The 26,997-nt window shown below is 39.1% G+C and overlaps 1 protein-coding gene across 3 annotated transcripts in view; it reads left to right on the top strand.

The window, feature by feature from the left end:
* The window catches only part of PGM2L1 (phosphoglucomutase 2 like 1), a 73,139-nt gene extending 46,463 nt beyond the window's left edge, over positions 1–26,676 (top strand). Inside the window, exons 10-17 of one of the 3 annotated variants that reach the window (XR_011249166.1) lie at positions 1,846–1,939; positions 2,260–2,389; positions 2,613–2,802; positions 6,478–6,611; positions 23,141–23,232; positions 23,816–23,936; positions 24,405–24,938; positions 25,613–26,676. Coding sequence is in view for 2 of the 3 variants with exons in the window: in XM_069553053.1 (XP_069409154.1) it covers positions 1,846–1,939; positions 2,260–2,389; positions 2,613–2,802; positions 6,478–6,611; positions 23,141–23,232; positions 23,816–23,936; positions 24,405–24,560; positions 25,858–25,954 (1,014 nt within the window). In the remaining variant the exon portion in view is untranslated. Of the gene's footprint in view, positions 1–1,845; positions 1,940–2,259; positions 2,390–2,612; positions 2,803–6,477; positions 6,612–8,435; positions 11,061–23,140; positions 23,233–23,815; positions 23,937–24,404; positions 24,939–25,612 lie in introns of those variants that run through there. The other 2 variants (XM_069553053.1, XM_069553054.1) reach the window with 2 other exon arrangements.
* Positions 26,677–26,997: the final 321 nt, after the last annotated feature.

The following is a 26,997-nucleotide window of genomic DNA, read 5'->3' as shown; positions in this document are numbered from 1 at the left end:
AATAAAATTTAAAAAAAGAAACTTTAAGTAGTCTCCTAAATTACAAATTAAGACCCAGTGATCTACATCAAAAAAACATAATGATTCTCTCTCAGCACAGATCATTAACCTTTGTGAACCTCGGGCAGTTAAACTGACCCCTTTTATAGCTACTGGGACTAATGCCAATTAAGTTGTTTTTCCTCTGCCCACTTGGCCAAGTATCAGTGAAAAAGTCATCTCTGGGCCTTGAGCCACGGTCAAGCTATAGATCTTAACACTAATAGGCTAACTAAAAGAAAATTGTACCTTTCTTAATGAAATAGAACTTTCAATCTCTGGCTTTCTAAATTACAAACAGCAAAATAGAGGAAATTGAAAATTCATTCAAACCTAAAATTCTGAATTACTATTGTTGTTGTTCATTCACTCAGGCATATCCAACTCTTTGCGACCCCATGTACTGCAGCACGCCAGGCTTCTCTGTCATTTACTATCTCCCGGAGTTTGCTCAAACTCATGTTCATTGAGTCAGTGATGTTATCCAACCGTCTCATCCTCTACTGCCCCCTTTTCCTCCTGTCGTCAGTCTCTCCCAGCATCAGGGCCTTTTCCTTGTAGCAAGAAAATCCATGATAGGCACAAAAGAGAAAAAACATGATTCTAAAGACCAATATTATATATGTGCTTTCTTGTTTTTATTCCTGGAGGTGGTGCTGCAGAGATTTTGGGCTTTTTTTTTTGTTTTTTTTTTCCCAGTGAGGAGGTGGAGAGGTGAATGAGAAATCTTAAATTAGTAAGAGAGCTCTAGAGTCACTGTGTATCACATGCTCTTTCTGACTCTAAAGCAGTTCGTGTCTTTAAAATGAACACTAGCTCATCAGACGGAGAAGGCAATGGCACCCCACTCCAGTACTCTTGCCTGGAAAATCCCATGGACGGAGGAGCCTGGTAGGCTGCAGTCCATGGGGTCACTAAGAGTCGGACACGACTGTGCGACTTCACTTTCATTTTTCACTTTCATGCACTGGAGAAGGAAATGGCAACCCACTCCAGTGTTCTTGCCTGGAGAATCCCAGGGATGGGGGAGCCTGGTGGGCTGCCGTCTATGGGGTCGCATAGAGTCGGACACGACTGAAGCGACTTAGGAGCAGCCACAGCAGCAGCTTATCAGATGAAAAGTCCTCAAATCTAATTACCAAAGAAGAACCTAGTAACTTTCTTGATGGTTTTATTTGGGCCATGGTGTTATGGTAAAAGGATACTTGGTTCAAGTATATGTTGTGATAATGTTGAAAGTGCATTGTTAAAAAGCTTTATGGCCTTTGGTTACTCAGAGGGACTAAATTACAACCTTTGTAGGCACTTTTACATTAGTGCTTTCAATGCAACTTGAAGAGCAGTTTCTGAGAAGTGATATTGAATCCTGGCTCTCATATGTAGGGTACTCTTGGGCAAATTTACTCAACCTCTGAGCCTCTGTTTCAGTAACAGAGTTTTTGTGAGCATTGCAAAAGATAATGATGTAAAGCACCTATTACAGTGCTTGATATACAGTGCTTGATCATAATATATGTGTGGATTTATGGTACTTTGTGACTATATACATCACCACTTATTGGATTATATTTGGTGAATTATATCATTATTACTATGCTCGATAAATAGCAGGTCATCAGTTGTGGCAATGTATATATATCCATGCACTTTATGACTATGTTTACCACTGTATAAATCTTTGTGGACTGAAGACCATAACAGAAGATCATTATTGAAGTGTTACGTGCATTTAGTGATGGGCTTTTCTCTAATATATATATTTTTTGAGAGAGTCACTTAACTAGAGTGGCCTCTTCTGCATTTCAGGAAACATTACCAGGTTTTAAATGGATTGGAAGTAGGATAAAAGACCTCCTGGAAAATGGGAAAGAAGTCCTTTTTTCATTTGAAGAGTCTATAGGTATGTAGTAAAAATTAAAATATTTGAAATATGAATGAGAGCACTTTTTTCAAATATAATGATTCTATAGAGAGGAATTTTTGTCATCTGGTTTTACACTTTGAGTTATAAAAACTATCAAGAACTCAGAAATGTGTAGATACATTTCTCATCAGAAAAAAAACAAACCCTTAAAGGTCCCCTACATATGCTCAGTATCAGTGGGTTTCCTTTATTACCAGGTTCTTAAATGCATTGATCTTTCTGAAGAAATATGAAACTACTGAAATTATATGTAGGCTTATGTTTTCCTCATTTTTAAAGAGTTTTTTAATTCTTAGGTTTTCTGTGCGGAACTTCCGTTTTGGATAAAGATGGTGTGAGTGCAGCCGTTGTTGTTGCTGAGATGGCATCTTACCTGGAAACCATGAACATAACATTGAAACAGCAACTGATTAACGTTTATGAAAAGTAAGTTCTACTATTTGGAATTTCGTGTTCTGATTTTTTTGGTGCTACTTTTAACTTTATAAACTTGTTTTGAGGAATAGTCATTCCTTTTTAAAAAGTACTAATATTGTCTGCATTAAGTACTGCCACTATCTGCTTAACACAATAATAGGCTTATCTTTAATTTGTACTTTTCTAAAGAGTGACTTGAAATGTGATTTTAACACTTTAAATCTTTGTACAGATATGGTTATCATATTTCAAAAACTTCATATTTCTTATGTTATGATCCAACTACCATCAAAAGTATATTTGAAAGGCTTCGCAATTTTGATTCTCCAAAAGAATACCCCAAGTTTTGTGGGACATTTGCTATATTGCACGTACGAGATATTACCACTGGATATGACAGCAGCCAGCCTAATAAGAAATCAGTAAGTACCTATATTTTTAAGTTTTTAACAATTTGTAATAATTCATACTACAGCAAAATGGAAGGTCAAGCCTGTGAGTTTCTTAAAACTTAGGATCCTTGTTTTTCTCCAGAGCAGTTGTAAGTTCACTAACTGACTCTGACTCTCACCTATCCCATCCTCATCACTCCCCGGGGGTATAGTATGCCCTGAGGGTGGGGAATGGGAAGGAGGATGAGAGACAGAATGAGGAAGGGAGGGTGGGAGGGAGGGAAAAAGTGTGATAATGCTAAGTAATGTTGAAAATTTTTTTAAGTCTAAAAGCCTAGAATTTCATCATATGATATTGCTTTTATGTGGAATCTTAAAAAATATACAAATGAACTTATTTACAAAACGGAAACAAACTCACAGACATAGAAAACAAACTTTTGCTTACAAAAGAAGAAAAGGGATGGGGGATTAAGTAGGAGTTTGGAGTTAAAGGTGGCTCTGTCGGAAGATGGAGCAATGAGAGAGACCTGGATTCCATCCCTGGGTCAGGAAGATCCTCTGGAAAAGGAAATGGCAACCCTCTCCAGTATTCTTGCTTGGAGAATTCCATAGACAGAGGAGCCTGGTGAGCTACAGTCCATGGGATTACAAAGAGTCAGACACGACTAAGTCACTTTCTTTGGAGTTAAAATGTACACACATTAAATAAATGACCAACATGGACCTACTTCATAGTATGAACTATACTCAATATCTTGTAATAACCTAAAATAGAAAATAATCTAAAAAAGAATATATATATATATATATATAGCTGTACACCTGAAACTAACACATTATAAATCAACTATATTTCAATTAAAATTTAAAAAATAGACTATATAATTTTAAAAGATGAATGTTTTACTGATAATCTTAGCACCTAAAAAAAATAAATTAATAAATAAATAAATGCCTATAATTTCAAAGCTATGTGTCTTTTTAGGGAAGTTTTAACTTCCCATTCAACCTTATTTCCTATGAATGCATGGCTTCCTAGGTGGCTCAGTGGTATCCCTTTTCAACCTTATTTCCTATACCTCTAACCAAATGGAATAACTTACAAATACTTCTTACCTATATACATTAACAATTATTTTTCTATTTTTGCTCAAGCTTTTTCCTTAATCCACCTTTTCTTCCTACTGCTGCAGATTCACACTTTAGCCATTATTTAAGACTTCATGCAGATGTCACCTCCTCCATGTACCCTCCAGGTCTCATAATCAGATATCTTCCTCCTGAGGTTTCTTTATATATTGTGCCTTCCTCTGCTCACTTATCACTTTCTATGTCATGTTACCATTGTCTTTTGCATGGCAGATTCATTTCTAATTTACCTTTATGCCTCTCAAAGCTCTTGCCTACATAGTAGGTGCTCAACTAACATTTAAATGCCATAGATTGCTGATTATATTTATTTTATTATTATTATGATTGTTATTATTAACCTAAATTTCCATGTATAATGGTCTGATATTGTCTCAAGAGTCTAGGAGCATAATATATTTTGGAAAATCTGCCTCTTATGTAGAATACTACTCATATTCCCTTTGTGTATTTTCATCCAGTCAACCAGAATTGGCTCTTTGTTGTTGTTATTCTGTCTGTATGCACGTATGTTCTTCTGTGTTTATAAACTACTTGAAAAGAAGAACCAAATGTTTTGCTTCTTTTTGTTTCTCTAGTGTTGCTATGGTTAGAATAGTTCTTGGTATGATGCTTTTCCCCTCTTGACTCCCTTTAAAGTTTATGATATTTGTTATTCCAAGTGCTTTCCTATCTATTCTCCACTTATGCTTGCAACAAATTTTGTAAGGCTTGTAGTATGGATATTTGTTAATCCCCTGGGGTCATATAGTGACTGTCAAAGACTTCCTGAGTTCTTTCTTCTCCAACTTCAGATTGACATTCATCTGTGTGTTCAACAGGCATTTATCAAAACCCTTCTGTGCTACACTGAGAAGACAGTAATGACAAAGACACCATAGGAGTCTAGTAGGGAAACAGTCAAGTAAACTGATTACAAAATGATTAGGGGGTGCATAAGAGTGCCATAAAGGAGCATAGGAAAGACCCTTACTCAGATTTGAGGGGCTCATGCAGGGCTTTGCAGAGGACTTTGTGAGCAGAGTTCTAGAGTTTGGGCAGGAGTTATCCAGGTGTGGGAGGGACAGAGGATGTTTGAGGCAAAGGGAGCAGTAAGCGCTATGTCTGGAGGTGAGAAGTCATGTTTTCTTTCAAGGAACCGCAAGTAGTTCTCTACAGCAGTAGTATGGAGTGCAAGGAAGGATGGCATGTACAGTGAGTGGGTTGGAGAAGGGTGAGAAGAAGATCAATTAGTATGCTGTTTCAGTAATGGAGATGAGAGACGACAGGAGCCGGAATGTAATATGGTGGCAGTAGTGAAGGACAGAGCCTGACAAAGTTGAGTTAAATAAAGGATAGAATAACCAGGACTTGCTAGTTGATGGTCTGTGAGTGGAACAAACGGGAGGGAAGGAAGGTCTCTGTCTTAAGCAACTAGGAGTACCAGTCACAGAGAGGACCAAGCTCAGGACACCTGAGGAGAGGCTCCACTGTCAACCCCTCCACCCTAGTACAACCCCCATGGTTCCCTCAAGATACCTTCACAGACTGATTTGTGGTTCAGGAAGAGTACCTGTGTTAATCTATATATTTATGTCAGTAAAGCTTCATTCTTGTTTAATTTTTAGGTAATTATATATATTTGTACTCCAGTGGATTATTTTGCCTGCCCTCTAGGATGTGTGCACGCTGCTTTGGAGACTGTTGAAAAACTATCTGCGAAAGTGTCTTGAAATTGTAAAGCACTTTGCAAAAGTAGGGGTAGTTTGGACTTTGGGACAGATAGGCCAGGTTTCAACTTCTTGCTCTGCCACTTAGCTGATTACCTTGAACAGGTCATTTACCCTCTTTGAACCTTCTCTGTAAATTGTTGGTAATATTAACTTTGCAGGATTATTGTTGAGACCTGGAGATCATCTGTATAAGGTATATAATCCAATACTTCTACAATTATAAATAGTAAATGGTACAGTTATGAATTATTATGAATGTAATCTTTTGTATTTTAAAGTTCTTTAAAATATTTAAAAATTTTTTAATTGCAGTAAAAAAAAAAAATGCAGGGGCTTCCCAGGTAGCTCAGTAGTAAAGAATCTGCTGCCAGTGCAGGAGCCACAGGAGACACAGGTTTAGTCCCTGAGTCAGGAAGATCCCCTGGAGGAGGAAATGGCAACCCATGCCAGTGTTCTTGCCTGGATAATATTATGGACAGAGGAGCCTAACAGGCTATAGTCCATAGGGTCGCCAAGAGCTGGACACTACTGAATGACTGAGCACGCAAAAATAAAAAACATAAAATTTATCATCTTAACTATTTTTAAGAGCTCAGTAATGTTAATAATCACATGTTGCATAACAGATCTCCAGAACTTCATCTTGCTAAACTGAAACTCTATACCCACTAAATAAGTCTCCATTTCTCCCTCCCCCTAGCCTTTGGCAACTGCCTTGCTTCTTTCTCTTTCTATGAGTTTTACTGCTTTACACACCTCATATAAGTGAAATGCATTTTACAGCTCTTGAAAATGAGAAAGGTACCAAGTGTAATTGAGCCGTTGTTGCAATTGTGCCTAGGTGCTGCCTGTAAGCAAAAGCAGCCAAATGATTACATTCACTTTTCAAAATGGCTGTGTTGCTACTCTTCGGACTAGTGGAACAGAACCGAAGATAAAGTATTATGCAGAGATGTGCGCATCACCGGACCAGAGGTAGGAATCAACTTTTAAAATATTATGTATATATAAAAGCTTGATTGATTTCAGAACTGATTTCACTTTGCTGTACCCCAGAAGCTAACACAACATGGTATAGCAATGTACTCCAGTAAGCATTAACTAAAAAATGCTTTATTTAAGAGATGTAATTCACATACCCTATAGCTCACCCATTTAAAGTGCACAATACAGTGGTTTTTAGTATATTCAGAGTTGTAGAAACATCACTATAATCGATTTTAGAACATTTTCATCACCTCAGAAAGAAAGCCCCTCCCAGTTAGCTGTCACTCCCTATTCTCCTTCTTCCCAGCCCTAGGCAGCCACTAATCTACTACTTGTCATTCTGGATTTTCTTATTCTGGACATTTCATATAAATGGAATGACACAATATGTGGTCCTTTGTGACTGGCATCTTTTATTTAGCATAATGTTTTCAAGGTTCATCCATGTTGGCATGAATCAGTACCTTATTCCTTTTTTAGAAATTTTGTTTTCATGGCCCAGTGATATTCCACTGTATATACACCATATTTTTAATCTGTTTAGCAGAGGAGGGACATTTAGGTTATTTCCATATTTTGGCTGTTATGAATAATGGTGATCTGAATGTTTGTGTTCAAGTTTCTGTGTGGACATATATTTTCTTTTAACTTGGGTGTATATCATATTTACATAAGGAGAACTGCTGGGTCATATGGTAAGTTCTATGTTTAACTTTTTGAGGAACTGCCAGATTTTCCCAAAAAACTGCATTATTTGGGAACTGAGTCTTAATTTTTTAGTGAATTTATATTCCTGGGAAGACTCTGCAAAGCTTGAACTATTTAGGCTAAGCATAAAGAAATGATCAACAAGTAATTTGTTCATTGCCAAATATTCATTTTCTACATTTAATATGATTTGACTTAATATGCTGAATTAATATCCTTTTAAGAGTATAAATTGTGATTAACTTGACTTTAATAACATTTAGAGAGTATTTAAACTTTTGTGAGTAGTATCTCCTATAATGTTGTCATTGGTCAATACCTATTTGGGAAGGAGATTTTTTTTCTTTGGAATTGCCTTCACAGCAATGTACATTAATTATTTAGTATTTCTGTAAACCTTTGTGTTTAAGAGTAGATTTTATTTCCTTTGGGGGGAGAAAATGACCTCCTGAAGTCATTCAGAGCAGAGTTTAAAGTAAAGCAAATTGAACAGTGCTATCTTTGATTTAAAATGAAAGGTGATTATTAACATAATAAAAATTAAATTTGTTGCATAGCTTGTAGAATGACTGTGAAGGCAGTCCGAAAAGAGAGATATTTGGGGTAATGGCAGCTCTTCAGGTGATGACTTTGAAGGGAATACTTGGTACTTTTTTAAACATCTTATATTTTTAGTCACACTTCTTTCTTTACTTCCTAAAAGATATGCTGTATCATCCCATAATAATCGGTAAGAGGTGTGCCTTGAAGTATTTCAGGAAGCCAGTTTATCTTAATACCTGGTGTTGGTGTTCTGAGCCATTTAAATTGCCTGCTTTAGGAGCAGTCTTTAGATATACTCTAACTCATCCATGTTTCATGTACCAAGGACCTCCTTTTAATGCAGTGCAATTTCAGTTTGTGAGAAAGGTGTTTTCTGTGAGTGTGACTCCCCTCTTGCCACTTTCGGTCTTGTTTTGTTTTACCCGAGTGAATTTCTGTCTTGTTTACCAGTTATTTAATCATCCCATAAAGTGTATGCACTCTTAAAAAATGACAACAATTTAAGCACATTTTAAGGCTATGGAAATAAAGAATTTCAAAACTGTTAACCTTTTCCCTCAGTGACACTGCCTTACTAGAAGAGGAATTGAAGAAACTGATTGATGCTTTAATTGAGAATTTTCTTGAGCCCAGTAAAAATGGACTGACCTGGCGTTCTGTTTAGCCTTCGCCAGAACATCGTTGCTCTGCCCCGGTCTGTGGAACAGAGCAACCAAGAACTCCATGCATTGAACTCATGTTAGCATTCTCTCTGTGTGTCATCTGGCCAAATATCTTTTTCCTTTATTTTCTTTCTTTTTGGTTGGCTGGCTAAACTGTATAAATATGAAATGAAATGGCTGGAAAGAAATAATTCAAATTTTTTCATAATCCTGAACAAAAGTCATTACATTAAAAGTATTATGGTAACATGTCATTCTTCCTTCAACAGAAACAAAATACAAATGTAAGTGTTCTTATTCAAGTGTGATTAAGCTTAGTTATATATTCTTGTGATTGTGTATAGCACAGTTTTTCTTAAAGGAAGATAATGTTGTATAATTGTAGAGTTAGTTAAGGAAATGAATCCATAAGATTGGCAAGAAAGTGGCACTGCTCCCAGAATACTGTGGAAAAGTGTCATTGTTACATCGCAGATATTAACTTACAAATTAGAGTATTTGAAATAGGATATTTAGCATTTCTAGGTTAGAATAGGTGTTACAATTTGTGGTTTCAGCACCTCTGTTTCAGGTGCTCTTGGTGCAGTGTAAATTTATTGTATTTATTTAAAATTCTAACATTTATCGAACATAAAACAATAGTGGCAACACTCCTAGTGGCTTGGTTCTTTCTCAGTGCCTTTTCAAGGCATGGTTTGAATTGAAATAGTGTTCTTCCATTGAGTATAATTTAATCACTTAATTTGCAGACAGTTAAAGAAAGTCTTCCAAACTATATAGGTACTTCTCCTCTATTTAAAACAGATTGTTGATTTAAAAATCTTATGAATGTAAGTAAAAGTCTTAATAAAAACAGGCTCAGTATAACTAGCTAAGGATCTTCATGTTAGAATTGTGTCAGTACAGCCTCTAAGTAAAGAAAAATACTGGAACTAAGAAAGGAGCTATGAATTTTTAATTTAAAAGTCTGACCTTTAAATTACATTTTTTTTTACAGCCCTTCATTTTTGTAAAATTTAAATTTATTTATTTTAATTGGAGGCTAATAAGAATATTTGTTTCTTTATCACATGAAGTAGTGCTCATTTTACTAAGAAATAAAACATCCAGATTTTAGATCTTACAAAACAAGCAACATGGTTTTTTTTTTTTTTAATTTTATTTTTTTCCATTCATTAGGTTTTCCTTTTTTTTTTTTATTTTAAAATCTTTAATTCTTACATGCATTCCCAAACATGAACCCCCCTCCCACCTCCCTCCCCATAACATCTTTCTGGGTCATCCCCATGCACCAGCCCCAAGCATGCTGCATCCTGCGTCAGACATAGACTGGCGATTCAATTCACATGATAGTATACATGTTAGAATGGCATTCTCCCAAATCATCCCACCCTCTCCCTCTCCCTCTGAGTCCAAAAGTCCGTTATACACATCTGTGTCTCTTTCCCTGTCTTGCATACAGGGTCGTCATTGCCATCTTCCTAAATTCCATATATATGTGTTAGTATACTGTATTGGTGTTTTTCTTTCTGGCTTACTTCACTCTGTATAATCGGCTCCAGTTTCATCCATCTCAACAGAACTGATTCAAATGAATTCTTTTTAACGGCTGAGTAATACTCCATTGTGTATATGTACCACAGCTTTCTTATCCATTCATCTGCTGATGGACATCTACGTTGTTTCCATGTCCTGGCTATTATAAACAGTGCTGCGATGAACATTGGGGTACATGTGTCTCTTTCAATTCTGGTTTCCTCGGTGTGTATGCCCAGAAGTGGGATTGCTGGGTCATAAGGTAGTTCTATTTGAAATTTTTTAAGGAATCTCCACACTGTTCTCCATAGTGGCTGTACTAGTTTGCATTCCCACCAACAGTGTAGGAGGGTTCCCTTTTCTCCACACCCTCTCCAGCATTTATTGCTTGCAGATTTTTGGATCGCAGCCATTCTGACTGGTGTGAAGTGGTACCTCATTGTGGTTTTGATTTGCATTTCTCTAATAATGAGTGATGTTGAGCATCTTTTCATGTGTTTGTTAGCCATCCGTATGTCTTCTTTGGAGAAATGTCTATTTAGTTCTTTGGCCCATTTTTTGATTGGGTCGTTTATTTTTCTGGAGTTGAGCTGCAGAAGTTGCTTGTATATTTTTGAGATTAGTTGTTTGTCAGTTGCTTCATTTGCTATTATTTTCTCCCATTCAGAAGGCTGTCTTTTCACCTTGCTTATATTTTCCTTTGTTGTGCAGAAGCTTTTAATTTTAATTAGATCCCATTTGTTTATTTTTGCTTTTATTTCCAGAATTCTGGGAGGTGGATCATAGAGGATCCTGCTGTGATCCTGCAACATGTTTTAAAACTAAAGTCCAGTTTATCCTAACATCTTGCTGACTTCTGTAGAGTTTTTTTATCATGAGTAATATTTATCTCTCTTAGTGGGGGAAAATTTTTTGGGAAGGGAATGTCATTTTTGGTTGATTCTGCATCTCTAAAAAAGAGTTAATAGAGAAGTGTTGTTTAATCTTCTCAAAGTGTATTCTGTCCTGTATTGCTCACAGGGTACTTAGCACACATGGTATAGTTAAGAGTTTACCATCATGAGGCCTTGGATGTACATAATTATACTAAACAAATTGCCTGTGGGAGATAACTGGTATGAGAGAATTTATTTCCTTGAAAAATAATACAAAATTAAAACAGACTAGAATATTTGTTAAATCATGGTTTGATTTATTGCAGTTATCAGCTAACATTTGGCTGACTCCAGATAATCCAAATGTGATTTTCAAATTACTGTATTGCCACTATTGTTCATTTGTTCCTTCCTTACTTTCTTATAGCTGAATCTTGTGTGACTGTAGATAATAGAGCTAAATGTAGAATACTATTCCTGAATGAGTTTGTTTCCAAAGGCTTTGCACTAAAGAAGAAATGTGTAGAATGTTTTGCTTTATTTGCTTTTAGGAATGTAGATTGTCATTTAGGAAATGGCCTATATTCTACAAAGTAGTATGAACAATGCTATATATATATATATATATGAAAAATAATGTATATTCTGTTTTAGTATCTGTGTTTCAGTGACTGAAGAACAAAATGGAGCTAAAATGATACAACAACTCATTCATAATCACTAAAGCCATGCTTGTCATTCTATTATAAAGAGAACAGTTTTGAATGCAACAATATAATGCAACAGGAGTCGTATTAACCAAGGTGAAAAGTCATTAAGGCTTGGATTCTTATGTCAAAAATTTAAATATCCAAAGTTAAAATTTTACAAATGTTCTCAGAGTATAGATTGAGGGAGTTATTTGATTCTAGCCAAGCTCTTGAGCATGATATTTAACAAGAGCCCATAGTGGGTGTACACTTGTCAACAAAATAAATTCAGTTGCCCAAGACAACCAAGAAAAATAGAAGTACTGGCCAGTAGGGCTCAGCCTTAGGATCTACATTATCTTTTTCTTTATGAACAGTATCATGGAAATGAATGCCTTCTCATTAAGTGTGTAGATCAAAACTGCTATTTTTCTAGAGCTTTGAGGAAAAGAAAAGAATTAAGCAGGCAAGCTTAAAGCACTAGAAATAAACAGTAGAAATAAACAAGAGAAAAGTCAGTAAAGTGGCAGAGAAAATGCTTCATGTGAAGAGCAAACTTACCACCTGAAAAGTGGGAAATGAACTGGCTGTGGGCAAGTTGTTTACTTGTTGTTATGATGAGTAGATAGTGATGCTTTTGTCTCCTTTATTTAGTGACTGCTAAGAAGCAGCCAGGGAGGCCTTTGAGGTGGTGAGAAAAAGTACCCCTCATAGGATTCAGTTCCTGTTAGGATGTTATGTTTTCGGATTGTACGGGAACTGGAGAGGGGTGAATATAGCAGAAATAAAAAGGAATGAAATATAGATTGAAAAATAAGACCTATAAGAAAAAGCACAAATGATTAAGATCATTTAACTCGGAGAGGAGGAAGTTGTTGAGATAGTTTAGTAAATCTTGAGTTATTATTTAAATCTTTTATTGAAGAACTCAAAATAAGAGGTAATATGACAGACTGTTCTCCATCTTCAGCAGGGACAGTATAAGAGGGAATAAGGATTTTTTTAATACAATTAAACATTTCAGAATTATGGCATATGCTAAAAAGCTGTTTAGCACTTTTTTAAAGTTCCTTCATTGAAATCTCAGGTTGGAACAAAGATGATATCATAAAGAGCATTGAAAGTAACATTTGAGTTTCACTCCATATCTGGAAGAATTTAGCTCACAAGATAGTTTTAGTATATGTTGAGTAGTAGATGCATGAGTGCAGTCTTTATTCACTGTCTAAAGAACTGCCTGATTAAACCTGTAAATTAAGTGCGACTTGAACATAATTCCGTTCATCTTGAGGAATGTATAGGATATTTGAGGAGTTTGTTTTAAATATAAATTATTATTACTTGGATGTTGTAACTTCAGCAGACAGAAAGGTTCTAAGAGAGTGGATGCCTTGGAATATCTATGTAAGGAATAGACCTCCTATTTCTTAAGCAAGTTGCTTCTGGAATTGATGCAACAAAGATACTAGCTGAAGTTTAATGGAGAAATTGTTCTACAAACTGCTGCTATTGGTGTTTCTCTCAGATGCTTTCCATTGATGTTTGTGATGCTTGAGAAATCCAAATTCTGCTTGGATAAATTTGTTTTATGCCTTTTTCTCTCTACCTCCCTCCTTCCCTAGGTGCCCTTCCATATTCTGTTACTGTGAAACACTGTTGCCCTGTTACCTCACTTATAAGAAATCTTAACTGTATTCATTCAGACTGCTTTAAACTTATTCCTAAGCTGTTTTTGTTTATGGACTTTTGGTTATTTTGTTATTACTGTGAGAATATTTAAGACATTGTAAGAAGTAATTTTAAATCTATTGCATAATCTTTTCTGATCTGCTTGGATACTACTGTATATTAATTTATTATAGCCTTTTACAATTCACTTGTTTTCTGAGATTGCTCTAGAAACTGATGAAGAAAGACTCCTACTAACCAAAATGAATGGTCAATTGATCTGGCATTTTATTTCAGGTTTCCTTGTACTTTGGGCATCCAAAGCACAAGCTCTGAGGAAATAATTTTTTTTTACATTTGTCCCTCAAACCATCTTACCATAAACCATGAGGAGTCTAAGTGGAAAGGAGGGAATATCTCATTGTTGGACTCTTTACACAGCCTAAGTTTACTCCTGGTTGGAAACAAAGTTAGTGTTTTCTGTTGGTGACTTTAAAATATTCACCATACTATTACATTCATTAAGACATATCTTCCTTTGTTAATTCAATACTTAAACATAGAAGAATGACTAAAGTGACCAAGATAAGGGCAAAGTGGCATATCTTTGAAGTTTGCCTCTCGAATTTTTCCACCAGCATAATCCTAAAGCAAAGGAACATGAATGTTTGGGGGAAGGGGCCTGAGAGCAAAATCAGAAGCAGCCTGCACTTGAAATTTTGTGTTCTGTCTTGAAAATGTGATTTTTGCATTCTCCGTAATAAAACTGTTTCAGTGAAAAATGATGCCTTCAGTCTTCGTGGAAACTGATGCCACCAGAAAGAGGCACCATGTTTATCATGTGGGCTCTCAGTTTTCTCCCCCATCCCCTGCCTCAGTTGCTGTATACCCCTGAGGGGACACACGCTGACTCTAGTGTGACAAATATATGTAGAATGTACGTAAGATATTCCCTTTAGAAGGTGACCTTTGAAGATATTAATGCCAAGTTGAAGTGACCTGAAATAGTTTTAGTACCACTGAACCTTATAATATAACCCAAGGCATTTACCAGTTTGTTCACATTAATTATTAGCATCCCTTGGCTAGGAAGGAGCACCTGACTCTCAGCTCCCTGAAAGCAGGGATCATGGTTTATTATTTTTCATATCCACACCACCCACCACCTGTTATAGAGTACTTAGTTGGTGAAAATAGGAATTATGGAATTTTGTTCTAAAGAAACAAATAGTTTAGGTAATCGAAAACATGACTTTTCTGATTCAGCTTTTAAAACAGTTTTCAGTACTGATATGTACACTAAGTAATGTTTATCAAGCATGCACACTCTTAAATACTCTGTTTCTTTGGCAAGAGGAGAGCATATTCCTATTTTGAAATTGTATGTAATGCCTACTATTTTACACTCAAAGCAAGATGCTGGCCAAGAAGGTTAAGAAAATATCTGTGTAGACTTGGTATCACTAGTATTAGTGCTGTTATAAGCCTACTAATGCTGCCTTCCAAGGGAGTCACAACTAATTGGATACTGTTTGGTAAATTTTTGTCCGGTGTATGATTCATCATATGTCTGAAGAGAGCCACCCAAACAAGATTTGCACCTGTATGTGATGAGGCCTTGTGTTATAGGCTGAAACAAACTCTTTGTATGTCATTGAATATGCCAGATAAAATATATGCAGTTAAGAGTTAATTATTTTTCTGTATACCAGTAGTCCAAAATTGTACCCTTGTTTTAATAGTTTCTGTCAATATCTTCTCATTTTTCCTTACAGACTACCAGGGTGTATCATAAATACTCCCTATGACAATTTGCACTTTAAGTATTTGTGTGCGTGGTTTTAGCCAAATGAAGTGTTATCAGTAATAAACAGGTCTCTTCATAGGCATAAGTTTCTGTGTAATTTTTATTATTTTAGATATTATGTAGTTTATAAAGTTTGCTATCCAAACTGAACATGTTCTTGAAATATGTACATGATATTCCCTAGAAACTACTTTGACCATAAAAAAGTAGTGTAGCTCATTACTCGGTAAATATTTCTTGATTGGTTAACCAAAAGCTTCCCTGGTGGCTCAGAGGTTAAAGCATCTGCCTGGAATGTGGGAGACCTGGATTTGATCCCTGAGTCGGGAAGATCCCCTGGAGAAGGAAATGGCAACCCACTCCAGTACTCTTGCTTGGAGAATCCCATGGAGGGAGGAGCCTGGTGGGCTATAGTCCATGGGGTCGCAGAGTCAGACACAACTGAGCGACTTCACTTTCACTTTCACTTTAGCCTAAAGTCCCAGAAGAAAGAACTAATACTAAATATTTTTCCACATTATTTTTCTCCTTCTCTTCTTTAATTGACCTAATTTGTCTGCCCATGTTAGCATCAACTAAAGGAGAAGGCAATGGCACCCCACTCCAGTACTCTTGCCTGGAAAATCCCATGGATGGAGGAGCCTAGTGGGCTACAGTCCATGGGGTCGCCAAGAGTCGGACACAACTGAACGACTTCACTTTCACTTTTCTCTTTCATGCATTGGAGAAGGAAATGGCAATCCACACCAGTGTTCTTGCCTGGAGAATCCCAGGGACAGGGGAGCCTGGTGGGCTGCCGTCTATGGGGTCGCACAGAGTCCAACACGACTTAGCAGCAGCAGCAGCAACATAATAAAAAGTTAAAGATTTGGAAATCCCTCAAAGAAGTAACTATGTATCTGTGATAGAGTGGTGATCATGCAATTAGTTTCCAGGATTGTTAGGACTCTGTGGTCCTGGTCTCCACTGCCTGCTTCCTCTGATAGGTTCAAAGGTAACATGAATGAGAATAACATTCTACAAGATCATTTTATCGCCTTCCTTGTATATTCTGAAAACCATGCTAACCCCAGCCTTACCTTTTCCTCTTATTTTATTGTTGTTTAAGCACATAAAAAATACAGCAAATTTAAGTAGTAGTATTACCTATCTCTGTAGTCTGCACAAGCATAGCCTTTTCACTACATTACTATTGCCTAGAACAGTGCATGGCACATAGAAGGTATCCAGTAATATTTACTGGTTGAATTAATCCATCTCACATTTCTGCATGAAGAAGAAAAGCCCTGAATTCTGCTTTGATTCCACACATGCACAGGGTTGCACGTGATGAGAAATATGCAGCAGTGATTCCACCCCCTTTAGAGATTTACAAGCCCATTAATCAATATCTCATTCAGGCAACACCTACTTCTCACTATCTCTGGGTCGTCTCTGCCCACGTCCTGCTGAAATCCCAAGCTAAGCATTTTCTTCCCACTTTCCTGGCCCCATATTTTCCTGGCTTGAAACCTCCAAGTCATCTTTTACTTATCGTGCCACAGGATATGTACTAATTGACAAATTAATTTGTTTTACTTGGAGTACTATATTAGTTGATTCGCAGTGGTGTTAGTTTCTGGTGTACAGTGAAGTGATTCAGATGTGTGTGTGTATTTGTGTTTATGTGTGTGTGTATTTTCTGTTTCATATTATTTTCCACTATGGTTTGTTACAAGATGTTGAATACAGTGCCCTGTGCTGTACAGTAGGAACTCGTTGTTCATCTATTTTATACATTGTATCTGCTAATCATAAACTCCTAATTTACTCCCTCACCCCTCTTCCCCTTTGGTAACCAATTAGTTTGTTCTCTATATCTGTGAACCAGTTTCCGTTTTTATAAATAAGTTCATTTGCATCATTTTTTAGATTCCACATAGAAGTGATATCATATGATACTTGCCTTTGACTTAGTGTGATAATCCCTAGGTCCATCTACGTTGCTCCAGATCACATTGTTTCATCCTTTCTAATGGCTGAGTAATACTCCTTTTTATATGCACACCACGTCTTCTTCATTCATTCCTCCATCCGTGGACGTGTAGGTTGTTTCCATGTCTTGGCCATTGTAAACTGTGGTGCTATGAACATTAGGGTGCATGTATCTTTTTGAATTAGTTTTCTCCAGATATATGCCCAGAAGTAGGATTGCTGGATCATATGGCAACCCTATTTTAAGTTTTTTAAGAAACCTCCAGACTGTTTTCCATAATGATTGCACCAGTTTACATTCTCATCAACAGTGTAGGAGGTTCCTTTTTCTCCACACCCCCTCCAGCATTTATTATTTGTAGACTTTTTTTGACCAGTGTGAAGTAATAGTTCATTGTAGTTTTGATTTGTATTTCTCTAATAATTAGCAATGGTGAGCATATTTTCTTGTGCCTATTGGCCACCTGTGTTTGACAAGTTCTTTAACAGCCTCTGAAGGTAAGGACAAGTCCATTGGCCTGAAACCCACCTAAAACAGAGACCAAGAAGCTAACTCAGCCTAAAACAGCAATGGGACTGTTACCATCCCCAAGGGAGAATTCATGTGTATTTAGATTGAGATGTATTAGAGGAGGGATTATAATAAAAAGGCTTCCCTTGTGGATCAGCTGGTAAAGAATCCGCCTGCAATGCAGGAGACCCTGGTTGGATTCCTGGGTTGGGAAGATCTGGAGAAGGGAAAGGCTACCCATTCCAGTATTCTGGCCTGGAGAATTCCATGGACTACAGTCCATGGGGTCACAAAGAGACACAACTGAGTGACTTTCACTATAATAAAAATGTTTGTTTATTCTCCGTCTTTCCTCTCTTGTCTTCCCCAAACTAGCACTTCTTCATTCTTGTTAGTGATGTGACCGTTCTCCTGTTTGTCTTTATTTCCCTCTCTTTACCTCTAGTTCTAATCATTAAATAGACCAGTCTTACATGTGATTTGCTTTAGATTATGTCTTTGACCTCTGCTTCATTAAGGGCACTGCAGAAGGCTAAGAAGTAGGAAAAAAGACACAGCAACCATGTTACTGCTGGAACAGCAGGATCAGAACACTGTTGCCACGGCCCCACACCACCAGATCACCTGTGTTTCTTCTTGATGTTTTTGGAGTCAAAGCACCTGAAGAGAAGGCCTCAGTGGCCTGGACTCTTGTTGCATGCCTGCCTCCTGGCTGAAACTAGATCCTGGTAATGGAAGGATCTGACCCCTCAGCTTCCTTCTGAATGACAGCTGCAGTTACCCTTCCATCAAGACACAGTGACAGGAAGTGAACTCATCAGTTGAAAACTCTGGTGCAAACAGAAGGTGACAGTTCACTGCAGTGCCAGAGAACTGGAGAAGAAGTAAAAGCTCGGGCACAGGAAGAGGGGGGCATCTTAAGCACAGACACAGCACATGCATGCAGAGAACCACGAGCAGTTCAGTACTGCCATGCTGGGAGCAGGGATGTGAGCGGAGACTGGGGAGAGGGCCCTGTGTGCTGTGCTGCAGAACTTAGACTTCAGTCAGTAGATAATGAGAATCGTGGGAGGGTTTAAGCAGAAAGTCTCCGAGAGATGGTGGTGGGGGCAGGGAAAGTATGAGAGAATCCACCACTGGAAAGAACCTTGAAGTTCATCTTATCCAATCTCATCATTTTCTACCATTTCACTACCAAATGGGATAAAGATTTGAACTCCAGTGACAACTTGCCAAGACAAGTTATTCTCTTTGAAAGAAAGACTAGTAGAGAGTTTTTATTATGTTCAGCTGAAATCTGCCTCCTGCAGCTTCTATTCTTTGGTTCCACTTGAAAACTCAATGTTATCCAAAAATCTGTTTCCTTGTCACTTGAAGGCTTTTCCCCTCAGTCTGAATATGTGTAATTCAGTAACTGTTCCATGTGTGACCTGATTTTTAGATCCCCTTCACCTTCCTAATCACCCCATAGACAATTTCCAAAGAGCTGGGTCCAACATAAATATAATACCATAAGGACTCTAGACTGCCAGGCTCCTCTGTCCATGGAATTCTCCATGCAAGAATACTTGAGTGGGTACCATTCCCTTGTCCAGGGGATCTTCCAGACTGAGGGGTCAAACCCGGGTCACCTATGCAGACAGATTATTTACCGTCTGAGCCATCAGGGAAGCCCCCATAATACTATATATATATATATATATATGTATATATATTATATAAATTTACTAAATATAATTTATAAATATAAACTATCAGTTCAGTTCAGTCACTCAGTCATGTCCAACTCTTTGTGACCCCATGAATCGCAGCACGCCAGGCCTCCCTGTCCATCACCAACTCCTGGAGTTTACTCAAACTCATGACCATCGAGTCGGTGATGCCATCCAGCCATCTCATCCTCTGTTGCCCCCTTCTCCTCCTAGCCCCCAATCCCTCCCAGCATCAGAGTCTTTTCCAGTGAGTCAACTCTTCTCATCAGGTGGCCAAAGTACTGGGTTTTCAGCTTTAGCATCAGTCCTTCCAATGAACACCCAGGACCGATCTCCTTTAGAATGGACTGGTTGGATCTCCTTGCAGTCCAAGGGACTCTCAAGAGTCTTCTCCAACACCACAGTTCAAAAGCATCAATTCTTCAGTGCTCAGCTTTCTTCACAGTCCAACTCTCACATCCATACATGACCACAGGAGAAACCATAGCCTTGACTAGACAGACCTTTGTTGGCAAAGTAATGTCTCTGCTTTGAGTATGCTATCTAGGTTGGTCATAACTTTCCTTCCAGAGTAAGCGTCTTTTAATTTCATGGCTGCAGTCACCATCTGCAGTGATTTTGGAGCCCAAAAAAATAAAGTCCGACACTGTTTCTACTGTTTCCCCATCTATTTCCCATAAAGTGATAGGACCAGATGCCATGATCTTCGTTTTCTGAATGTTGAGCTTTAAGCCAACTTTTTCACTCTCCTCTTTCACTTTCATCAAGAGGCTTTTTAGCTCCTCTTCACTTTCTGCCATAAGGGTGGTGTCATCTGCATATCTGAGGTTATTGATATTTCTCCGGGCAATCTTGATTCTCCCACAATCTTCCAGATTGTGTTTCTTCCAGCCCAGCGTTTCTCATGATGTACCCTGCATATAAGTTAAATAAGCAGGGTGACAATATACAGCCTTGATGTACTCCTTTTCCTATTTGGAACCACTGGTTTTCCCTACTTTCTTCAATTTAAGTCTGAATTTTAATATAAATTTTGTTTTATATTGTTTATATAAATTTTTATAAAATATAAATTTATGATAAATATAAATATACATTATATAAATTTAACATATAAAATTTAATATATAAATAAGATTAATATATATGCCAGCCCAGAGTAGAAAAAGGTGAGATTTCTAAGTGATATGGGAGCAGCACAGCAGGTGTCAGGGAAGAGGGCTCTGGCCTACCGCACACTCTTTTGTTGCAGGAAGGGAGACCTCTTCCAGGACCTGAGAGTGGGCTTTTGTCTAACAGTTGGAAATGAGTTGTCTGATGAGACACAGAAGCTGACAAAGCAAAAACCTTTATTGGGAAGAGGCACCTGGACTGAGAGCAGGAGGTTAAGGGAAACTGGGAGGTCTGCTCTGCCATGTGACTCGCTGCCCTGGGTTTTATGGTGATGGCCTTGGTTTCTGGGTTGTATCTGGCCAATTATTCTGACTCAGGGTCCGTCCTGGTGGCACATGCATTGCTCAGCCAAGATGGGTGGCAGCAAGAAGGCTTCTGGGAGGTGCTAGGACACGTGGCATCTCCTTTTGACCTTTCCTGAACTCCTTCAGTTGGTGGTGGCTTATTAGTTCCATGTTCCTTACTAGGACCTTCTGTCATAAAATAACTCAGGGAAATAGTTACTACGGTGCCTGGCCAGGTTGGGTGGTTTCAGTCAGTGTGTTTCCCCTAACACTTTGACATCTTTTGCTTTATGAACAACTGCTCCCTTAATCCTCAACTCAAGCATCATCTCTTCCAAAAAGCCTTTCCTGGGAACTTCCCTGGTGATCCAGCAGTTGGGACTGTGCCTTCCAATGCAGAGGGTGTGGGTTTGATCCCTGGTCAGAGAGCTAACATGCCTCTCAGCCAAAAAACCAAGACATAAAACAGAAGCAATATTGTAACAAATTCAATAAAGACTTTAAAAATGGTCCACACCAAAAAATCTTAAAAAAAAAAAAAGGCCTTTCCTGCCTGCCAGAACTCCCTTTGTTACAGCACTTCCCACGCCACAAGGAAATGGTTTCTGAATGTGTCTGACTCTCCCAGTGGATTGTGAGCTCCCCAAGGGCTGGAATTGGCTGACTCAGTGCAGTTCCCCAGAGCCCAGAACCAAGCCAAGAGGATAATGAGCCCTCAAGGGGGAAAAAATGTTCAGCTGAAGTGAACTGAATTGGAATTTGAGCTGCATTACAAGGGCAAGTAGGCTGTGAATAAGCAAAGGGGATGAGGCATACTTGGTATATGAATAAATTCCACTCAAAGCAAAGAAAATCTATGGGTGACAACTGGGAAACAGGGAGACTTGAGACTTGCTGGAGGCCTTCCTGCCAGACTGGCTGCAGCAAAGTCATGAGCTGAAGTTGGAAGGGTGGGTAGAAACCAACCTGAGGCTAAATTAGGAAAGTTGGAGTAGGGAAAGAGTAGGAGAGTGGGCAGGGAGCAAGGGCAGAAAAAAATAGTAACTGGATTCGAGGTGTTTTTTTTTCAGTTGTTTGCTGTTCCCACATCTGCATGCTTCCCCCTAGTGGACAGAGATCAGAACCCCAATTCAATACAAGCATCTCTCTTTACAGTTAGGAAAGTCTGAGGGTCAGGTTGGGGATCAACTTGAGTCCACAGAGTGGATTGCTGCAGAACCCAAGTCATCTTCTTCCCCTTGCTCTTTCCTCCATGACCTGAGGGTGCCTGGTTAATATTCATTCAGTGAATCTTAGTCTTCAGCCAGGAGTCCTCTCTACTTGTAGTCAGAGAAAACTAAGGTCCAGAGAGCAGTGATCCTTTGATTTACAAAGCAGTTCAGGGGCAAATCTGGGACTAATACTCAGGTCTCCCAAATAGCAGTCCCTTTCTCCTTCTGTATAAATATTTAGTAATCAGAGCTTCCCAGGTGGCTCAGATAGTAAAGAATCTGCCTGCAATGCAGGAGACCCAGGTTTGATCCCTGGATCAGGAAGATCCCCTGGAGAAGGGAATGACTACCCACTCCAGTATTCTTGCCTAGAGAATTCCATGGACAAGAAGCCTGGTGGACTACAGTCCATGGGATTGCGAAGAGTTGGACACATCTGAGTGACTAACACTTTCAACCTACCAGGAGCAGGACCCTGAAGAAAAAGTTGGTAAGATGTAACCCACATATTTAAAAGGACAAAAACAATTACAATGCAATAGAATTGCAGTAGTAAAAGTAAGTATAGAATGCTGCAGGAATAGAGGGTTATCTTTACTGGATCCAGGAATGGCTCTAAACAATTGCTGGGAGCCTTGAAAGAATAGCTAGAGGTAGAGAAAAGAGGAAAGACCTTGTAGACACAGGAGACAACAAAAAGAAAGCAGGAAGAAGCATCCTGCAGAGACTGGAAAATAGGTTTCTGATCTCAGCCAATGGCATAGATTTTACACACTTTTTCTGGGTGAAATGTCCGAAGTTCCAACTATCACTCTGAAGCTGGTGACTTACACACAAGTCTATGTGTGTGCATACTCTCGTATGTGCAACCAATTTAATCTCTAAGCTTCAGAGCCACACAGGATTTCAAGAAGAAGACCTGAAACATGCTCTTGAGGCATCTTGAGGCTTCATAGTGCCACTGCTTCATTCCATAGGCCAAGAATGTCACAAGGCCACTTCAGATTTAAGGAATGGAGAAACCGTCTCCAACTTTCGATGGGAGGAACGGCAGCGTCACAACCCAAAGAGTATGGATTCAAGGAGGATTGAAAGGTTGTGGCCATTTTTTAATCCACCACAGTATGTACTCCGTGACTGTAATTGTTCGCATTCCTTCCACAGGCAAAGTATGCTTACCTCCATTTCAGAACCCCTAAAGTCTCTTGCTGTTACGTCATCAGGCTGGAAGTCTAGGATCTTATCATCTACATCAGGTTTGTAGGTGCCTTGATGAATGTTGTTCTTTCTGATCTTGATACCCATGTATTTAAAAGACAGCTGGCATTTCTATTCAAGAAGGAAAAGCATGAGAGATACATAATCATCCTTAAACAGAGGCAGTTCTGGACTCCACGTTGGCAAAGTTTGTCAGGTCCCCTCTCCTGGGAGAGGGAGTATTCCTTGCTGAGGCCTAAATTCTGCTCCCCGGGAGCAGTTCCCTAGTCTATTGATCTCTGTGCTTCTTGCTCTGCCCTCTGGACTATGCTTTGTCCATCACCTTCCTTGCCTGCTTCTGAAGAAGTGGCTCATATTGGCAGCTGAGTGGCAATTCGAATTATTTAAGTCCCTTTTAGTCCAGGTTGGTGATACTCTCATATGTGCAACCAATTTAAAATTTTTGTGGGTCTTTTATGTATCTGATTGTAGTCTACTCCATACTCTAAATGCCACCCAATCATTTTTGAGACATCTCTCAACTTTATCATTGCTATTTTGGTATTAGGTTTCTGTGGATATTGCGCTTAAGATTTCAAGAAGTCTAGGAGTCTACTAGACATCACTTTAATTCTCTCATAGGTCTTTACAAAGTGTGTTACAGCCACACCTTTGGTGTGATTCACACCTCCAGGCTCTATTTCCCCATAAGAATTCTTCGCTGGCTAGAGAGCCTCAAGATGAAGTTTTATTTTTTAACGTGGTAAGTCCTGGCCCTCTCTCTTCTCTCTAAATTCGTGTTTCAAGCAGGCCAGTTCTTTCTTTAACTCATACCTCTCTTCCTGTTATAAAGTTATCACACCCAATTGGGAGCACCCAACTGACACAACATTCTCCGTAGAAATTTCCTTAGTTGAATCAAAATTTTAGTATTTTCCCCCATCTTCCCCTAGTTACCACAGGCAACAGTTTTGTCCATTGTTTTGCCACTATAAAACGCAGATTACCATTTTTCTAGCCAGTCACAATTTCCTCATCATTTTCCCAGATTTCACTGTTTACTTGCCAGTTTTCCAATCTCCACCCATCCCTGATCCCAAAACCAATGCCATGAATTTTGGGGCTTTTCTTAAAAGCAGCATTTCAGACACCAGTTCTATAACAGTCAACTTTTGCCATAAAACAAACTACCCACAACTTTAGTGACTTAAAACAATTATATATCTCACAGTTCTGAAGTTTGGACTGGGATCAGCAGGCTGGTTCTTCTGGTCTTAGTTGGGTTCACTTATCAGATGGAGGTCAGCTGCCAAGTCAAGTCGCCTGGGTGCTGCTTAGCTCACGATGGTCTCAGCTGGGTCGGCCAAGCTCTGCCATGCTCCAGCAGGTGAGCCCAGACTTGTTCACATGGGTGCCTGCATGGGGTTCCAAAAGAGGACTGAAGCATGCCAGGCCTCTTGAGGCCTGGGCTCAAAACTGGCACATTGTCCCTTTTGTTGTATTTCATTGTCTAAAGAAAATAATAAGGGGAAATTGGCTCCTTGTTGGAGGGAGATGCAAGCTCACACCACAAAGGGTGTGGATACAGGGAGGAGTAAGGATCATGGCTGTCTTTATAGTCTACTTTGCCTTCTCAGAGGCCACCTCCTGTTGAATTTTTTGTGTCCTTCCCTTCCAAATTTTAAAATTTATGTATGTGTATATATATACATGCACACATATGGTAGTATTTTGTCAGTTTTCAGTTCAGTTCGGTTGCTCAGATGTGTCTGACTCTTTGCAACCCCATGGACTGTAGCACGCCAGGCCTCCCTGTCCATCACTAACTCCCAGAGTTTACTCAAACTCATGTCCATTGAGTCGGTGATGCCATCCAACCATCTCATCCTCTTTCGTCCCCTTCTTTGACTTTAAATGAATAGCTTCATATATACTAAAGAACTTATGTAACCTAAGTATAAAATGTAAAGAATATAATACTTTTGTACCTACCACTCAGAGAAAGAAATGGAATTTTACCCACACATTTAAAGCTTCCCATGTACACCTACCTCCTAACTAAACATTCGTTTCTCACCTGAATTATGCAGCAGCTTTCTAACAGGTCTTTCTACCTGTGACCTTGCCTCCTCCAATCAGTTCTACCCACTAAAGTCAGAATGATCTTTAAAAAGCAAAAATCTAATTGCATCATTCCTCTACTTAAAACTGTTCAGTTGCTTCCCATTGACCTTAGTGTAAAAGTAAACTTAGAGCCAGGGGCTTCCCTGGTGGCTCAGATGGTAAAGCATCTGCCTGCAATGTGGGGGACCTGGGTTTGATCCCTGGGTCAGGAAGATCCCCTGGAGAAGGCAATGGCACCCAACTCCAGTACTCTTGCCTGGAAAATTCCATGGAGAGAGGAACTTGATTGGCTACAGTCCATGGGGTTGCAAAGAGTCGGATACGACTGAGCAACTTCACTTTCACTTTCAAACTAAGAGTGACCCTTCAACATTTGGCTCCAGCTTTTACTTCATGCCTCATTTTTGCCATGCATCCCTCCATGTGCTGTGTTTTTTCTCAAAACTGTTCATTGGTTTTTAGCCAAATGGCTACCATAGTTCCTTGCACCTCCCCCTACGAGGCATATATCACCATTGTTCTTGACTGTTTGCTTGCCCGTCTCTCATACTTGCTATAAGGACTCCGAGGACAGGGAAGTCATCTGGCTCCTCTGCTGTATTGCTGGTTACCAGGAACAGCACCTGGCACAACGGATGCTCAGTAATGGTTAAATGAATGAATGGATGGGTGGTACGCTCTGGGGACAAAGAGACACTCCACAAAAAGCTAGTCCCTAGCCTAAGGGCTTCCCTGGTGGCACAGTGGATAAGAATCCACCTGCCATTGCAGGGGACGTGGGTTCAGTCCCTGGTCCACCTGCCATGGAGCAACTAAGCCTGTGAGCCGCAACTACTGAGCTTGCACACCCTAGACCCCGCATGCTGCAACTGCTGGGCCCATGCACTGCAACTACCAAAGCCTGCGCGCCGAGAGCCTTGCTCACCAACAAGAGAAGCCACTGCAGTGAGAAGCCCTTACACAGCAACAAAGAGTAGACCCCACTCACAGCAAAGCAGCGAAGACCCAGCATAGCCATAAATAAATAAATATTTTTTAAAAAGCTCCTAGCCGTCTATGGGGTCGCACAGAGTCAGACACGACTGAAGCGACTTAGCAGCAGCAGCAGATACATACACTGAGAAATTAATCTTGTTTCTAAGCAAACAGCAAGTGTTTGACAAGGATTATGGTTTTGAGTTGACTTCTAAATTTCACCAGGGGGCGCTATAGGAATGCCTCAGGTTTCTTAAAAAAAAAATCAGGTTTCTATAAAAGAGCTGCTGCTGGGGCTGCTAAGTCGCTTCAGTCCCTGGGATTCTCCAGGCAAGAACACTGGAGTGGGTTGCCATTTCCTTCTCCAATGCAGGAAAGTGAAAAGTGAAAGTGAAGTCGCTCAGTCATGCCCGACTCTTCGCGACCCCGTCGACTGCAGCCCACCAGGCTCCTCCGTCCATGGGGTTTTCCAGGCAAGAGTACTGGAGTGTGGTGCCATTACCTTCTCTGCTACAAAAGAGCAAGTAGGGTCTTTTCAAGGAAATACTATTTTCAGAGATGGTAGTGGTGGTTTTGTGTTAGAATAAACTCCCTATTCTGTCCATTTGAAAGAGCTATAACAGCCATCTGCAAATTTGAAGGATTGAAGTAACCTCTCTTGGTGTCCATTTTATATACCTGTAGTGGTTCTTCGATTTGGAATCAAAAGAAGTTTGAAATACATG

This window comes from Ovis canadensis, chromosome 15, assembly GCF_042477335.2.
Source record: "Ovis canadensis isolate MfBH-ARS-UI-01 breed Bighorn chromosome 15, ARS-UI_OviCan_v2, whole genome shotgun sequence".
In the NCBI taxonomy this organism is placed as follows: Eukaryota; Metazoa; Chordata; class Mammalia; order Artiodactyla; family Bovidae; genus Ovis; species Ovis canadensis.
This window is presented reverse-complemented; position numbering and strand designations above follow the sequence as displayed.